The following is an 18700-nucleotide window of genomic DNA, read 5'->3' as shown; positions in this document are numbered from 1 at the left end:
AATCTTTGTATTTTTAGTAGAGATGGACTTTTGCAATGTTGGCCAGGCTGGTCTCAAACTCCTAGCCTCAAGTGATCCAACTGCCTTGGCCTCCCAAAGTGCTCTCCATCCTGGCTCCTCCATCTCTTGCCAGGCACCCCTCCCTACAGAGCCAGTGCCTCATCCTTCCATGACCTCCTGCCCACAGATGCTCTTTCAATCGAAGGTTTCTGCAAAAACTTTCAGGAAGGATCACATCTCCCACAATCGCCTTCATAAGAACTTTTTTTTAATTATTTAGAAATGCAGTTATATACATAGAACAATTAAAATTAAATTAAACTTTGTACAAATATTAAAATACTATCTTCACACCCACTGCAATGTACAGGATACCAAAAAATATATATATAAAATAAAATAAAGCAAACCCAAACTGATTGAGTGACATCCTGCACAGAGTCAATTATGAATGTGTTGTTTTAAACCATTATATGAGTACCATTCTGCAAAGGATTCCATAGTGGTGCGATAACCTGAAGAAGCCAGGGCAGGGTGCGGGGACTGCCACACAGCCCACGTACATCTCTCCTTGCTTGGCAATTGGATGCTTTGCCCCTGCATCCCCTTCTACTAGCTCTGCTGCTTGGCAGAGGGGCTCAACCTTGAGGTTTTCATTCACAATTCTACTAGGGTTTCAACTGGAAATTAAGAGCCATTTCCCAGCAAAGCTGGGCCTGCCACCTTTTCCTCTCTAGGGAACCAGCAACTACACCATTCAGACCAAACATACGCCAAGCAAAATATTCTCCAAGTCCCACCTTGGGGCACCAGTAATGACTGTCCCTATTCCGAGAGCTGACAGACCCAGCAGGCCAAAGAGAAGTTCCCAGCCTCACTCGCTGTCCTTGGCATTAAGCTGTGAAGCCTGCATGCTGCTTCCCTGCTAGGCCTTTTTTTCTTCTTTGGGGGTGAGGAGTAAGGATGCAGAAATGATTGCAGCATATTTCATTCTCTATGCAAGGATGTTCCTTGGAAATGGAGGCGACATTGTTATGTGGGAAGCACATGGTTTGAGGGTTCAGCTGGGACTGGGAGGGAAAGGGCTAAGGACTATCTATTCCCATGCCACCACCCATGAAGCAGGAAGAGTATACCTTTGTCTGAATTGCCATCTGGCTTCTCCACTCAACTTTAAAGCTGGCGGGAGGAGGGGGAGGGCAAGATGAATGGGAAAGAAAATATTAGCTTAAGATCTGTTTGCAAATGGAGTGCTTGTATTTATAGAATGTACATTGAAATGCCTTATAAAACCAAACAAACTCATAAAGTGGCCAGGATTCAGTCCATTTCACAGTTCATACCCAGTGAAACGGGAACACAGCACATAAAATACAGAAATGGCAAAAGATAGAGCCTACCTGCTAAACTAAGGCATGGAAGGGACGGATATTTTAAGTGATTTTCACCATATTCTGGCCCTTGAAAGTCATTAGAATGTGACTGCAAGTCACCAGGATATTAAACCTGCACTGAGTCAGCTCGTGTGCCAAAAAAAAAAACCCAACAACAAACAAACAAAAAAACCCAAAAACTCTTTTAAATGTCCTTTGGTGCTGGCCATTCTCCTGCATCAGCCTCCTGCTGGAATGCCCTAGAGGTGAGCCCAGGAAAGCAGGGCTGTGGCCGGTTTCTTCCACCTGTTTCCACCTGCTCCAGGCTCCTCAGGCAGCCTGTCTTTTAACAGCCTGCCACCTGCTGCTACCCTTGTCTCTCAGCCAGGCCCCACCTCAAGGCAGCTGTGGAGTCCCTAATCTCTCAGTAAGGGACAAAGCCCAGAAGCCCTAAGAAATAGCAGCACATGGCTGGTGGTTAAGAAATTGCTTTGGAAGAAAGAGAAATAACTAGAGGAAGAAGCTGTCACAGACTTCAACAGTGAGGGGAGAATGAGCTCCTGCACTCACAGGCCCAGGAGCCTCTGGGAAGTGGGCCTCATCAAACCCAGTGACAAGAAGGAGGGGAGGAGACAAGAGGGGAGCCAAGGCTCCCATTGTTCTAATTTCTTCCTTTCCTACCAGGTGGGCAAGCCTGGGCTTGTGCTCCTCAGTATTGTTAGTGGAGGGCATGGTGGAAAGAGGCTTCAGGAGAAGGAAGGCTTTTCATTTCACCAGGGATCAAGCTGGTCATCTATGCAGCTGAATAAACCCCAGACAAAAAGTGCAATCTCTTAGGGGGACAAAACCCCAGAGTAACAAGATAGAAAAAGGTAAGATCTTCCATTTTAAAAACCATTCTAGAATAGAATTCGGGTTTTGAAACAGTGAAAAATAAAAGCTGAAGGCTCAGCAGTGAGACTTCGGATTACCATCCCTCCCCCTTTTGTCCCTGCTTTCTGTTTTGGAGGAAGACAAGGGCACTGCTGTGGGTGAGGTAAGGCGACTGGGGCCAATGGGGACACCCCTCCAGGTGGGCCCATGCTAGTCTCATCTGCCTTCTAGTTCTAGCACCTTCTCCAACCAGCTCCCTACCTAACTATGCTTTCCTGGACTCAGCACAGCAGATGAGGGCTCCTGGGGGAGGGGAAGTGTGGGAGTGGCCAATAGGCACAGCAGGCACTGCCCTTACCCTGAGAGGAAGGAAGACTACAAGTGGCAGCAAGAGGCCAGGGAATGACCGAGTGGTAAAGTGCGTGTGTAAGCGCGGAGGCAGGAGGCAAGAGGGTAACAGGCTGGGAGAAGACCACTCCCCTCATCTTCTAGGCCACCCACGCCTGGAGCCAACCCTGTTAAGTAAGGTACTGAAAATATACTGGGATTTTTATTTTTACCACCCCCAAGCAGAGAGGCTCAGGGGAGGAGCAGACATGCAGCACAGGGTCCGCTTCGAAGTTTCCCAGCCACAGTGCTTCAGAAAATTTCAGAAAAAAGCAAAACAAACATTCCTTACTGCTGCGTCTATCTTCTGAAGATGACAGCAGTTGGCAGAGTTCGTCCACCCCAGCCTAGTTAGCATTCAACACATGGCTATGGGAGAGCGCCCCTCATCAGCCGGCTCCTCCCCCGGGGCCCTGTACTCCAGGCTGCTCCACACCCCTCTGCCCACCTCAGGCCATTAAGGTCAGGGTGCACATGGACTGTTTCTCAGCCCTTCCCCCAGGGGGCCAGGGAAGACAAGGAATCGCTTGTCAGCTGTGACATGCGAGGGGTGGCAGGGAAGGGCAGAAGTAGGAAAAGCAGCAGCACAGCAAGCAGCAGGCCACTTCCTGGGCACAGTTACTAAGGCACGTGACCATGGTGAGGAGGATCCTCAGGACCGGGCTGGAGCTGCCTGCAGCCACCCGGGGACTCGGTCTGTACCTCTCGGCCTCCCCTCCGTCACCACAAACCCAGAAAGGGGCAACCTGCCCAGACTGCCAGTGACCAGATGGGCACTCCATGGCATCTCAGCAACTCTCCTTCCTGCCCCAGGCCCCTGTGGGCAGCAAGAAAGCCAGAGCTACCTGGGATAAAACCCAGGAGGCAGCATGCAACTTCCCCTTATACTCTAGGGAAACAAAAAAAAGACAAGGCCAGGAAGGCCGATGCTGGAAGTAGGAAGTGAGAACTTGCATATTAGGAAGACAATCATTATCAGCCATTTTCCTTCCCTCCCTTGGGATCTTCTGGATGCTTCTTGGAAACTCTCAACAGGGCCAGGAGCTTGCGCCTTTGGGCCAGATGGCTGGGTCCTGGGCCAGCGTGGGCATGATTTTCCAAATCTTCCATCCTTGGCCAAGGAAATGTGCCACCAGCGTCAACCCAGGGCAAGCCCAGGGACTACACTCTCACCCCAATTAGAGCCACTTCTGCCACTCCTGACTCAAGAGGTCTCACACCTGGATCTGCTCCTGCAAAGGGCAGTAGGGGCAGCCCTCAAAGGAAACAGGACAGACCCAGCCGCGGCCCCCTGTGTGGCAGGGGGCAGCAGTGCAGCCATTAAGGCTTGTGGACAGCAACAAGCCTGCATGACAGGGAAACTGGACAGGGTGGGGGAAAGGCACAAGTAAACACAGCAGCACTCAGGCCCACAGGAGCTGGTGGGGGCTGCCGCCAAAGAGCTGGCTGGAGGGGACCCAGAGGCTTAGCAAAAGGGAGGGTTCGATCCAGCACATTCAAATATGTCTCTGACAGATGGGAAGGCGGGGCCAGGCAAAGAGCCAGCTCCTCCAGCTGTCCAACAGGCAGATGGCAAGAATCTTCCTTGAGTTTCCAGCAAGGTGGGCCTATAGGGCCCTCAGAGATACACAGATACACAGGTGGCAGCTCAGGTATCCAGGTAAGGTGGCTGGAGAGTACAGGGTGCTCAATCCCACAGGGAGAGGGAGGAAGGGCTGAGAGAACCTCGCAGAGAGGAAAGGCTGGCCGCTGCCCTCATGCTTCTTTCAACAGTGGAATATCTGCAGGAAGACAAGAAGAAAAGCACAGTGGTTACCTCATGTGGATCTCCAGAGCAGTCTCGACCCCACTGCAAATTAGGGGCTATCCCACATAGCCCCTAATTTAAAGAAAGTAAATGTCCCACTCATACACTTCTAGGTAGGCAAAAACTCCCTACCCCCTTTTTATGACTTTCTAGCTTATCTTTCCCACTGCCTATGTGAAAAAAAAACTGAAGGTTCAGCCTGGTATTCAAACCATCCTCCTCTCTGCCTTAGCTCTGCTGGTCTAGTCACTTCCCTTTCTCTCCTAATTCCACCCTATGAGGCTACAAAGCCCTGTTAAGTCCCACTGCCTCCTAAAGCCATCTGCCCATCATGTGACTATGGATAAATCACTTCCCTTCTTTTGGTTTCAGCTTCTTCATATGCTGTGGGCCTCAAGCTCCCAACTTCCTAGAGTATTATCAGTCCCAAACAGCTCAGGCATGGCCTGCAAGGAACTCACTGACTTGTGTGACTTGTTTTCTGAACCCCTCATTTTGACATAGACACTACAATTCCTGGTTCTATTATTTCTTGAGTATAGGCCCCACCATCTTCCCAAATGGCTGATACTCCATGCAGGAAGACAGCACATTTCATATTTCTCTGTATCACCCCTGAAACCTAATCCAGCATTAGGCACAAGATGGCCTCTCAAAATGCTTGTTAAATACAAAAAACAAAGCTAGGTAGCACGGAAGAGGAGGAAGAGGAGGGCCCCACCTTGGCTCCTTGGAAGGATAAGCGCTATGATATACACTTAGACACATCTCACAATATGTGTGGCTGGCTGATTGTGGGGTTACTGGCTTCCAGATTCAAACCTGGGTCAACTATTTTAATGGCCAACCAAGAAAAACGAAGGCAAGATGTTGATAACCAGGAAGCTCCATAAACATGATCTGCTTTCAATAATTTCCAACTTCTTTGCTTTCAGATATTCTAAACCTTAGACATTTACTATGCCCAGGATACCCAGGAAGCATAAAGTTTCCTCTAAGGCTCTTTTAGGGAGGCTTTCTGAGTGTACAAGTCTTCACTATAGAAAGGGGCATCTAGGGTTAGTCTCATCCTGAACCACATTGGGATTTACCTTAAAGACAGCTTTCAAAGTGACAGACTCAAGCCCAAGGTAAACTGGGCTCTGGCAAACGCAGAAATATCAGGAAGCAGTAATTTCATTCTATGATTGTTTGCCTCAAGAGCCACCTGGAAGGCAGCACCTGGCTTCAAATCCCAGCTCAGCCATTTACCAGTGGGCCAAGTGACTTACCTTCTTTGAGCCTTAGTTTCCTCAGCTGTAAAATGGGGATGTCAATAAATACCTGTGTCTTAGGATCACTGTCATGTTTAACTGAGATAGTGCAAGAAAACAAACTAGCATAGTACCCGGAACACTCCTGTTTAGAAAGCAGCAGCTGTCTGCTCTGGACAGGCTCTCATTTTTCTGTAAAATAACCTATGCCTCCTTGTCATTCCTGACCTTTCAGGAATATAACATTTATAACGAGAGGACAGACCCCACCCCCAACTCCAACAAGCTGTCTATCTTTTGATTTAGCAAGGCTCTGTGACCATGAATGGCCTCAGAGACTCCAAACGATCAGAATTCACAGGCATCAGTGAAAAGTCTCACTACAGAGAGCCCAAAGCCCTACTCAGTACTCTGAGGGTGAAATTCTATTTTGTAGGCAAATACCCCAGGTACTATCTTTTTTTGCTAAAAATATACCAGTTATTTAGAGAGGCTCACAGTCCTTCCTCACTCCCAACAAGGACCCTAAGCAGCTAGTAATTCATGTTCAGCTCGGACCACTCACCATCTGTGTACTCCTCTGACGTGAGCGATAAAAGGCTTTGTATGTCACTGTTCTCTGAATCTGCGGTTTCTTTGTGTGCCAGTTGGCGGTTCCCTGAGCCGGCCACCCAGGAAGAGGTGGTTGCCTGATGCACCATCACAGTCTCTGAGCCCCGAGAGCCCCAGGCTTCACATAGTCCAGACTGGCCTGGGGCCTCATCTTCTCCACCTGCAGAGGAGCAGGCCCCTTGGTCCGGCGGCTGTTGCTCCCTTGGCACACTCCTCCCACTGGGCCCAGACCCTTCTGACAGCACAATCTGTACTCTGGGGTCAGCGGGTGGCACACAGTGACCAGAACTGCCATATACAGCCTCCTCATATGATGGTAGTGCAACCTGGACTCCATCCACCATGATGGAGACCTGGTCCCCAGATACCCCCTGGTCACGCCTGGAGTGGAGGAGGAAAAGACAAAGGATGAATTAGAATAAACATACAGGTAAACAAGCATGATAATAATAATAGCAACAGCCACCATTTTTGAGCACTTACTATGTGCCAGGCAAAGCACTAGGAATTTTAAACACCTTATCATGCTGGATTCTCACCTGAGCCCTTTCAGGTAGGGATTCACCAAGAATGCAAATGAGGCTCGGAGAAGTTAATTAACTCACCCGCAATCACACAGCTGGTAAAAGATGGAGCTAGGATTTGAATCCGGTTCCATCAGCCTCCAAAAACTGTGTTCTTAACCTCTGGGTACACAGGCACCTGGCCCTTTTACCCTGTGGAAAAACTAGGAGCCTAGAGACCCAGAAATAAAGGCACTCATTCAGCACAGCTAAAATAAGGAAGTGAGAGAATGATGGTGGCATATATCTGTGAATATACTAAAAACCACTTCACTGTACACATTGAATAGGTACATTGTATGGTATGTGGAATATATCTCAATAAAGCTGTTAAAAAGCAGGGAAGTGCGGGATACCGGACTAGAAATCACAATAATTTTGTTCTGACTCAGCCATACTGCTTTTTAAAAAAATTTGTAAACTTTTAAAAAAATTAGAACACAAATACAGAAAACAGAACACAAAAAAAATCTATGTACAGCTAGCTGATTTACTCCAAAAGTAACACTGGTATAAAACTCCTATATAGGTCAAGAAAAAGAACACTGCCCAGACCCTAGACCCTTTGCACCTGTCCCAAAATCACTCCCATTGCCTCACCACAAAAAGTAACCACTATCCAGACTTTCATGAAAATCATTTCTTTGCTTTTTAACAGTTCTACTACCTAAACATGAATCCTTCAACACTGTGGTTTAGTTTTGCATATATATTTTTTTAAATAAAAAAAAATTGTTTTTCTTTTGAGAAAGGGTCTTACTCTGTTGCCCAGGCTGGAGTGCAGTGGCATGATCACAACCTACTGCAGCCTCAACATCCTGGGCTCAGGTGATCCTCCCACCTCAGCCTCCCAAGTAGCTGGGACTAAGGCATGCACCACCACGCCTGGCCAATTTTTTGTAGAGACAGAGTTTCTCCATGTTGCCCAGGCTGGTCTTGAACTCCTGGGCTCAGGCAACCCTCTCACCTCCTCCTCCCAAAGGATTACAGGTGTGAGCCACCGCGCCCAGACAGTTTTGCATATTTTTAATCTTTACTTGAATGGGGTAACAAAGTAAATTTGTGAGAGTATATATCTGTTTCTGGCTTCTTTTACTCAACATCATATGTGTGAGGCTTATTCATGCGGATACCTTTTTTGGGGATCACTCTTGTTATACACATAAACATGCCTTTTTTTTCCCTGAACCACCTAAAAGTAAGGTGAAGACGTTATTTAACATATACTTCCTAAGAGTATCCTTTCTGATACAACTACATTATCAGATCCCAGAAATTTAACATTGGTGTAATACAATAACACAAATTTTCCTAACTATCCAAAAATATATCCACTTCAGCTGCAGTCTTGTTTTCATCCAGGACCCAATTAAGTATCATGTATTGCATTTAATTGTCTTGTCTCTTTCATCTCATTTATAATCTGTTAAACAGTCCACTACAGTTTTTCTTTCATGACATTGGCTTTTTTTTTTTTTTTTTTAAGAGTCCAGGCCAGCTGTCTCAAAGAATATCCCACAATCTGGACTTGTCTAATTGTTTCCTCAGCATTGGATTCAGGCCAATCCTAGGTGATGCTGTGTCCTTTCAGCTCATCAATTCAAGAGATATAGATGGTCTGCTGCTGGACCATATTATTGTTGCTAGATTGTTGTTAGTAGTTCTCAATTTCCTCAACCTGCTCTTGGCAGTAAAATCTGTGCTACATATACTCTGAGAGGAGAGAAGTGGCAGAGGTTTTTGGAAGGAAGGGAAAGTTTGATGGGAGCACTTCAGGAGGCTGAGGTGGGCGGATTGCTTAAGACCAGGATTCAAGACCAGCCTGGCAATGTGGCGAAACCCGTATCTATAAAAAATACAAAAAAATTAGCTGGGTATGGTGGCACATGCCTGTGGTCGCAGCTACTGGGGAGGCTGAGGTGGGAGGATCATCTGAGCCCAGGGAAGTCAAGGCTGCAGTAGGCTGTGATCACGCTACTGCACTCCAGCCTGGGCAACATGAGTGAGACCCTGTCTCAGAAAAAGAAAAAAAAGAAAGCAGTGTGTAAACTGGCATGTGCTTGACTTTTGTTACTCAAAATAGTGTTTGGCTTAAAAAGTAACATATGTACACAGCACAAAATTTAAATGGGGTCTACAATGAAAACCAAATCTCCCCTCTACTCAAATCAAGCAAAACTAGCCAGTTACTTTTAACAAACTTACAAGTTAACTATGGGGGGAAAAACTCCCTAATTTAGATGAGATGCAGAACTGATCAGTTTGACTTTAGGTGGAAATAGCTGATCATTTCAAGTAAATAATCCCCTTCAAATCTTCTTCATCCTATTAATTAATAGCCTTTAAAAATAACTGCTAGCCTCTTCCCAAAAACAAAATAAAAGAAAGAAAATCACACATAGTACACAGAGATTAAATCTAGCCTGGTCCTTGTTTGTAAATCCAAATTTGGAACATTTTACTGAATGCAGTTTACTTTGGCCCTTTATGTTTGTGAGTTATAACAGTGACTGGTGAAGGAATGTGAAAATATATAAAAAATGTTACTCCTCAAGAGGGAATGAGGAACTGCCAGGAAGGGCCAAGCAACTGCAGAAGCCACAGTGGCCTGGAAGAAAAGTCCATCATCGGGAATCCACTCAGGGCCAGCACCACCAGCCCTGCCCTTCATGCTCCTCGCCCCTAGACAACTTGTGGCTAAAGCAGTAGACTGGAAAAGGAAACTGATAAAGGCAGGCAAGAAAATCCACTTCCTTTGTTTCTCCTCAGTGTGGTGCAGTGGTTCTAAATCCTAGCTGCACAGAAAAACTGAGCTTTTTATAAAAAGCAAATGCCAGGGTTCCATTCCAAACCAAATAAATCAGAATGGGAATGGAGGCCCAAGTGTTGATATTTGTTTTTAAACTCCCCCAGGTGCCTCTATATTGCAGCCGGAACTGGGAACCAGGAGTACAGGATAGTGGCTCACAAACTTAAGTGTTCATCAAAATCACCTGGACAGGCTGTTAAACAGTATCACTGGGCCTCACCTCTAGAGCTTCTCATTTGGTTGATCCTAACAAGTTCCATGATCCTGACGCTGCTGGAACCACGCTTTGAGAACCACTGGTGTAGGGGAGATGACATGGCTTTGGAATTGAACAGATTTCCGTTTTTTTTTTTTTTAATGGGACAGAGTCTTACTCTGTCTCCCAGGCTGGAGTGCAGTGGTGCGATCTAGGTTCACTGCAACCTCTGCCTCATGGGTTCAAGCGATTCTCCTGCCTCAGCCTCCAGAGTAGCTGGGACTACAGGCGCACGCCACCACACCCGGCTAATTGTTTTGTATTTTTAGTAGAGACAGGGTTTCACCATGTTGGTCAAGCTGGTCTCAAACTCCTGACCTCAGGTGATCCGCCCACCTCAGCCTCCCTAATGCTGAGATTACAGGCGCAAGCCACCGCGCCCAGCCTCAGTTCTGAGCTCTGCTGTCATCTAGAGGTATAACCCTGAGTGAATAACCTCTCTGAGCCTCAATTTCCTCATCTGCAATGTTCCTATGAGGATTAAGATAATGTATGCAAAGCAATAAGCACAATGGTAGGCACATCTAGGAGTTTAACACATGGCAGGGCCCTCCCCACTCCCTGGACACACATAGACCCACAGAGATTGGCAGGCCACCAGCAACCCTCCACCAAAGACTGGCCCCCACAGTAATGCTTGCACCTGCCTGTCTCATGTCAGCTCTGCCACTGGGCTCACCTGCTATGATGGAAAGACTTCAGCTTTGGCTGCAGCAGCACAAACAGCACCACGAGGAGGAGAATGAGCGCCACGGAGCTGGCAGTAGAAGCCACTATGGACAGCGTGGGGACCCCAAGTGATGTGTGGGTGTCTTTATCTATAAAAACAAGCCATCATCAGAAGGGTTTTGTACCCAAATACACAAAACAGCTGATGGGCCCCACAGCTGATCTTGTCAAATGCCTCCTGAATGGTGCAATACAGACATCCTACGGTCAGGGTCATTTCGGGAATAACAGCTTAGAATGACCTATGTATACCCAGTTCTTTTGGAAAAGGACCATTTCCCTATCCTGTTTCCTGAATAAAAAATTCCCTTCACTTCCAATCTTTGAGGTCCATCTGACACATAAACTCACTTAACCCTAGAGATTTTACCTTTGTAAACCACTTTGATCCCATCCTCAAAAGCAAGTTTGTAAACATCGACCATTTAACTGGGCATGTCATTCCACCATCTTAAGTTCTACCTATGTTTTTCCCAAGTGGCAGGATTAATTTACAGAAACTGGACTGTAATAAAACCTTGTCTTAAGATCCACAGCTTTAATTGTAACTCTCAGGTTGGTTCCCACCCATTTCTGGGGTGTCATGGGTTAAACATGCTCTGGTCTTGAAGCCTGAGTGGGAAGCACAAAGATGGTTATATGACACACTTTCCTGTAAGCAGCTGGATTCTCCTGTCATGCAAGACAGGAGGAAGCAGGAAGGGTGGGAGGTCTTTTGTCCAGCTGGTCTGTAGCTCCATTCAAGGAAAAATGAAATGGAAGAGACACTAGAGAAGGTATTAGCATTGTGCTCACTGTAAGAGCAGAACATGGTCAAGGGTCACCAACACTTGGCCAGGCAAACAAGAGATCTTGAACATCAAAGGTGCTTTACAGAGCAGGGCAGATGGCTCAATGAAATGCAATAGGACATGCACCAGCAACCTCAAGTATCTTCCACAAAGACATGAAGACCCAAGGAAGGGAGGCTGCAGAGCATCAACCGGGGCTGGGCTGCACCACAGCAAAGAGTGCTCTGGAGGAAGCATGCATTGCATCCTGTGAGTTAACAGAAAGCAGAACCCCAGCAGCATCCCTTTTTCATCTGCCAGACTGACCCTCGTTGAGATGGCAGCTAATCTCCATGGCTGGTTTCCACTCGCCATTCTTACACGTCAGGTATTTGTAATCGCCCTTCAACATGTAGCCTTCAGCACACAGGTATTCGATGACACTGCCCGCTGTCAGAGGGTCTCTGCAGGGCCGGGGGTGGCAGATGTAGCCACCATTCTCTGGCTCCGGTGGTAGGGGGCACACTGCAAAGACAGGGAGAGAGCAGGGGTACAGTGGTAAGGTATCCAGTAGGAGTCTGCTGTCAGTGACGCAGCTCTGAAGACCTCTACAAGAAACACAGGAGGAGCAAAGAACCCTTTCCTTGGAGGAGTTGTTAACCAAACCCTGGAAACTCAGGTTGCCACTGACAGAGGGGAAGTACACTGGCAACAGGGGAAGTGTGGCTGCTTGCAACATTTCCCCCTCCCTCCCCACCACGCCTTAAGAGAATTCCATCCATAAATGAATGGCAGACTCTAAAGTCTTGAACCTATAGAGATTTAGACATAATCGTTTTAATAAAGCCTGTATTATGTAATAAAGCCTGTAACACACACAATAAATCACAGTGAAAGGAGGTAAAATGTTGGCCTTGTTTCTACTATCAATGTCAGAAAAGACTCCACAGTATAATAAAAACGTGCACTCTTGGGCTGAGAGGGGATTTCTGATAGATTCCCTGGGAGGCTTCCCAAATCCCCTGTGCATCTTCCATTCTCTGACTATAGTAGTCAATGGCACCACCTGTCTATCCCATAATAAATTCCACATTTTCCACTGATATACAGGACTGCCTAGTTTCAAAAGCACCTTCACCTCCTGCCTTATTTGTCCTGACAACTCTGTGAGACAGCTATCATTACTCTCCTTTGAAGATGAAGACACTGAAGGCCACAAAAGTTAAGTGACTTTTAGCCAAGCTTACAGCAAGGTAAATGGCAGGCTTGGGGTCACAGTCAAATCTTCTGATTCTAAACCTCTGCTCTTTCCACCAGCAGACATTGCTTCTATCCCATGAGCTGCATGGCCTTTAAGGGGTATGGGTGTCAAGGTTACCTCCCCTTTGCCCTCTTGAAACTGGTCAGTTAGGGAGATGGCAGGCAGTGCCTAGGTATGGTGGGAACCCTGATAAGTTGCAGTAATGGTAAGTCAGAGGATCTGGAAGGTCTGAGTGGACCTGAGGAGGAAAAGGACAACCTCTGATTCCACTCTGGACTGACACTGCAAAACCGAAGCCCCCAGGTGGTGGACTGCTGGGTATTACCAGCCTAAATAGTAAAAGTGGGGGCACTACAGAATCACTGTTTGGAATGTTGGGCTGAGGCAGAATGGCCAGGCAACCATGAATGCAATAAAGACCAAAAGTTTTCCAAAGGAAATTCAATTTCGCTGACAAATAACCTGCCCCCATCCTGAATATCACAAGGACATCTGTATGAGAATAAGAATGGTTGTTTTCTTTTTCTCATTTCCTCTAACAGGCCTGGAGTGACTGAGAGTCACACCGTAGTGCCTGACTGTCCAAGATAAGGCAGTTTCTCATCCACGAGATGGGCAGACCACACCACCCTGCAACTGTGCCCTCACAGCCTCTCTCACCCATGCCACTTCTTTCCAATCTACAAATGGCTGTTAAGCAAGCTGACTGCCAGCCAGGTTGGGGAGTGGACACCAAATGAAAAAGAGATGATGGCTCCCTACCCTCAACTTGCTTATCACTTGAGATGAGGAGAAAAGACACTTTTTCTTTTCTTTTTTTAGGTGATGCCACTAAAAAAAAAGATGCCATTTTTAAAAAGCTATTAACAAAACAAAGCTGGGTAGGTGCCACAGGGATCCAGAGAAGTCTGGCAGCTTCTCTGAAACTAGGAGATGAGCTCCAGTAAGCTCCGCCCAGTCCCCTCTAAGGACCCAACTTGTCCCTATTCTCCTCCACCACCAGAGTCTTGAACAGGAGGAAGAAAAACGCAAACACTCCTTCTGGTGCTCTTTAACTTTGGCCAAGTAGTTCAGAGCGCTGGCCAGCTAGATTTCCAAAGAAACCTCCGCAAACTGCTTTAGCCTTTACACTTTCCCTCTTTTGTTCAGGGCAGCAGGCCTGCCACAGATTTCCCTGACTTACTCCCTGGCTCTCCTTGGACTGTGTCTAATTGGTTGATTTCCGTGGCATAATTAATGCTGAGCACCCCAGGGCAGCTCCTGAAAGCAGGCAGGACCCACTCACAAGTCCAATGTGCTGGGAAGGGCAGTCTCAGGGGAAGAGCTGCTGATTCTAAAGCCACTCCTGCTTTGCTGGGTATCTCTTTCCATAAAACCCACATCTCCACAGAATCTTTGAGTGGGATCCTGCAGGTCACCTAGCACTCATAATAAATCAAAAAAAAAAAAAAAAAAGTGAGGACTGCAAAGAAGTGACTTGCAATTCAGTTCAATTTCAATTCAACTAATACTTACTGATTCTGAGTAGGGGGTCACTGTGCTATGCTCTGAAAAAGAATAAAAATATAAGCACCTCAGGTCCTTCTTGCCAAATAGGGATATGACCATTAAGTGCACACATATATTTAAAAAATCATTCTCTTTATGGCTTCTGGTTTAAGGACACTTTCTCTACTCTGAGGTTATAAACATACTCTCCAGTATTTTCTTGTAATGCTTTAGGGATTAGGTTTTTGTTATTTAAAATACTTTTACAAAACAAAACAAAACAAAACAAAAAAAATAGACTCATGGGAAATATACAAGGTATTAAATTCAGAAAGGGTGCACAGTGTCCCCAGTCACTCGGTTCCTCTTTCTGAAGTCACTGCACCAGTTTCTACCATATTCTTCCAAAGATACTCTAAATACAAATTTATTCTAACACATATCAAATAATGTGATTTGTGCCACAAGAGAGGAAGTTCAAAGCAGGAATAGGGGAGCCTAGGAAAGGATCTCCGAGGAAGTAGCACTTCAGATGGGGCTTCACTTCCTCAGGAAGGGAGGTGATAGTTTGAAGTAAATGCACTGAAGTGGGAAAATGTAGGTTAAGTTCAGAGAACAGCAAGCAGCCCAGTTTGGCTGGGTTGAATAATTTTTTAAAAGTCCAAAAAAATAACATGAAGAGTGATGAAACCATCTTGTAGAGGACCTTCCTTGCAACAGGAGATACTTATAATTATAGTCAAAGAAAAGGGGGAGCCGCTGAAGGTTCTTGAGAAGGGTAGCATTATAAGAAAAGCAAATTTATAATTTGATATAAAATGGACTAGAGGTAGGAGAGACCCCTTAGATTATGTCAACATTATAGCAATCCTAGTATTGATACAGGAGCTAGAAAGAAATTATTTAGGCAGATAGTGAGGGCAAAAGAGTCCTCAACAAGGTTTCCCTTTTAAGGAAAAGCAGCCTCAAAATCATTTCTTTTCTAACAAAGAGCAGCCTGAAAAATCGAGCTGCATAGATAAGCAAGCTGGAAGCTTGCACAGGTGAATGCCAGCAGCTGTGCCAATAGAAAAGGGCTACCTGGAAGCCAGGTGTGTTCAGTGTGGAGGCTCCATGTTCCCTTTTCTTTGTCACCATGTGTACAGTAAGGACCAGGCAACACGGTGCCCACCAGGTAGAGAACCCATCTGCATAATAAAAGATTAGGGTGGGATGGCCAGCTATTTCACAACTATGCAAATGGCAACCTGGTCCAACCAATCTTTCGTCCCCTATGTAAATGGTCTCCTCAAGCTCATCTATAAAACCTTCTTCATTTAACTGCAGAAGTGCAACCCATTTTCTCTGGGACCCCTCTCTGTGCAGAGAGCTCTTCTCTTTCGCCTATTAAACTTCCACTCTTAACCTCACTCTGGTGTGTGCGCATCCTAATTTTCCATGGCTGTGGGACAATGAACCTCAGGTATTACCCCAGACAACAACACCACTTCAGTATGGCAAAATAAACTCAGTACAAAAATTATTTTATGCCCATCTATGAAGGTCATAGAAAAGAAATAAGCTGAAGTATGTCATAAGATGCTCCAGGTTCAAAGAAGAAATAAGGACGCCTAAGAAGAAAGGGTCCAAAAAAAAAAGGGCAAGTCATTTTAAGACACTAAGAACATGTGAAAAGGCTGGGTACAGTGGCTCACGCCTACAATCCCAGCGCTTTGGGAGGTCAAGGTGGGCACTTGAGGTCAGGAGTTCGAGACCAGCCTAGTCAACATGGTGAATCCCCATCTCTACTACAAATACAAAAATTAGCCAGGTGTGGTGATGCACACCTCTAGACCCAGCTACTCAGGAGGCTGAGGCACAAGAATTTCTTGAACCCATGAGGCAGAGGTTGCAGTGAGCTGAGATTGCACCACTGCACTCCAGCCTGGGCGACAAAGTGAGACTCTGTTTAAAAAAAAAAAAAAAAAGAAAAGAAAAAGAACACATGAAAAAATATGATCCTCTTGACCAAGAGCAGAGTCCTGGCCAACGGCAGGTGTTGAAGAGGACCCTCTCAGTGATGCCTCGGAAGAACACTAAAAAAAGGCAAAACCCACATGGCAAAGAAATTGCTCAGTGGCTTCCAGAAGCCACAGTTTAGGCAAGAAACTGTCTTGATCTGTGCACCAGGATCATTCTCTGACAATTCCAGGTTCGCAGAAGGAAGCTCCGTACTTAACTCTGGGAAGACAATGAACTCACCTGATTTGGCAGTGCCACATAATTTTAAAAAGAAAAGGAGAAAGCCAGACAATTTTACAGGGGGAAAAAAAAATCAATGAATTATCTTTAGCTTCCTCTCTGCTTTCCATTCTGTCCCACAGCCACTTAGGCTTTCAGTGAGCACAGGGAGTGCACACAGTAGGCATTCAGTCAAAGTCCACCCTGGTAACAATGCAGATGAGACGCAAAATGATCTAGTTGATACTTCCACCACCTCCATCGCCTCAGCCTGACACCCTCAGCAGAAACTAACTGCTGAGCACCCTCACCAGCCTTTCTAAAAGTTCCCTGGTTTTGTTGGTTTTACAGACCAACCTTTCAGAAGGAGGCAAATTAAAACAAAACAAACTTTTACAACATTCCAAAACAAGCAAAGCAAAATAAGCTCCAGGAAAGGCCCCAGGGGTCAAAGCATTCAATTTAACAAACAGAACAAATGGGGTCAAAGCATTCAATTTAACAAACAGAACAAATACTTGAGCTCCTTCAAAACAAGGTGTGGAAAGCAGGGAATATAAAGATCAATGTGACATGCATGCAGCCTCAAAGGGATTAGGGTTGAGTAGAAGGTTACATTTAAATTACCTATAGTGCATTTTTTGTTTGTTTGTTTGTGATGAGTCTCGCCCTGTCCCCTGTGGCCCAGGCTGGAGTGCAGTGGCAATCTCGGCTCACTGCAACGTCTGCCTCATGGGTTCAAGCGATTCTCCTGCCTCAGCCTCCTGAGTAGCTGGGACTATAGGCGTGCACCACCACACCCGGCTAACTTTTGTATTTTTAGTAGAGACAGGGTTTCACCATGTTGACCAGGCTGGTCTCGAACTCCTGACCTCAAGTGATCTGCCTGCCTCGGCCTCCCAAAGTGTTGGGATTACAGGCGTGAGCCAGCGCATCCAGCCCCTTTACTTTCCTAATCAACTTGCTTTCACTTTACTCTATGGGCTTCCCTAAATTATTTCTTGTGTGAGATCCAAGAATCCTCTCCTGGGGTCTGGATCTGGACCTCTTTCCGGTAACAGAACCATGCCCCCACCACAAGCCTACAACCTAGAGAAGACAGACATGGTCACAGCCAACTCTACCTTAAACAATGAAGTAAGTGTTAAATGTGACACAAGCTGCTCAAATATGAGCTTTTCTAATAGCCTGGGGTGTCCTTCTGGCTAGGTGATCATTCATGGACACCCAGGGAGGGTAAGAGCCTGAGGCAAAGAAGAAAAAGAGTAGAAACTAAGGAGAGGAGGAAGGAATGGATGGAAATCACAAACCTAGCACAAAGCTGTCCAACAGAAATATAACATGGCCACAGATGTAATTTAAAATGTTCTAGTAGCCAATTAGGAAGATAAATGGAAACAGGTGAAATTAATCTTAATATTTTATTTAACCCAACATATGAAAAAATACGTTGACTGATTACATCTCAACATGCAGTCAACATAAAAATTCACTAATGAGATACTTTATATTCTTTTTCTCACAGTAGTCTGTACACTTATATAAGAGGCATCTGAATGACAGCGACTCCATCTTGAATAGGGGCTGGGTAAAATGAGGCTGAGACCTACTGGGCTGCATTCCCAGGAGGTTAGGCATGGCATTCTAAATCATAGGATGAGATAGGAGGTCACAAGATACACGTCACAAAAGACCACACCAATAAAACAGGTTGGGCAGAGAAGTTGACCAAAACCCACCAAAACCAAGATGGTGACGAAAGTGACCTCTGGTGTCCTCACTGCTCATTATATGCTAATTATAATGCAGTAGCATGCTAAAAGACACTTCCCCACCATAGCCATGACAGTTCACAAATGCCATGGCTACACAGGAAGTCACCCTATATGGTCTGAAAACGGGAGGAACCCTCAGTTCCAGGAATTCCCACCCCTTTCCTGGAAATCTAATGAATAATCCACCCCTTATTTAGCATATAATCAAGAAATAACTATAAATACACTCAGTCAAGTAGCCCATGCCACACTGCTCTGTCTATACTGTCTATACAGTAGCCGTTCTTTTATTCCTTTACTCTCTTCATAAACTTGCTTTCACTTTACTCTGTGGACTCGCCCTGAATTCTTGCTTGTGGGAGATCCAAGGACCCTCTCTTGGGGTCTGAATCTGGACCCCTTTCCGGTTACACTTATAGCACATCTCAACTCAGACTAAACACATTTCAAGTTCTCGGTCACCACATGCAGCTACCTAGTAGTGGCTATTGTAGTGGACAGCAGAGCCTCAGTGAAGGAGTCCT

General features: G+C 45.9%; 1 protein-coding gene across 3 annotated transcripts in view; it reads right to left on the bottom strand.

The window, feature by feature from the left end:
- Positions 1-251: 251 nt before the first annotated feature.
- Positions 252-18700, bottom strand: part of SUSD6 (sushi domain containing 6) — a 104079-nt gene continuing 85630 nt past the window's right edge. For all 3 annotated transcript variants that reach the window (XM_002824889.6, XM_063715600.1, XM_063715599.1), the window contains 4 exons: positions 11760-11957; positions 10613-10751; positions 6259-6686; positions 252-4414 (listed from right to left, as the gene is read on the bottom strand). In XM_002824889.6, the coding sequence (XP_002824935.1) occupies positions 4389-4414; positions 6259-6686; positions 10613-10751; positions 11760-11957 (791 nt within the window). In that variant the 3' untranslated portion in view covers positions 252-4388. The remainder of the gene's footprint in view (positions 4415-6258; positions 6687-10612; positions 10752-11759; positions 11958-18700) is intronic.

The sequence above is a fragment of the Pongo abelii genome, chromosome 15 (assembly GCF_028885655.2).
Source record: "Pongo abelii isolate AG06213 chromosome 15, NHGRI_mPonAbe1-v2.0_pri, whole genome shotgun sequence".
Classification (NCBI taxonomy): domain Eukaryota; kingdom Metazoa; phylum Chordata; class Mammalia; order Primates; family Hominidae; genus Pongo; species Pongo abelii.
Note: the sequence above shows the minus strand (reverse complement) of the source record. Positions and strands in the feature narration are given on the sequence as shown.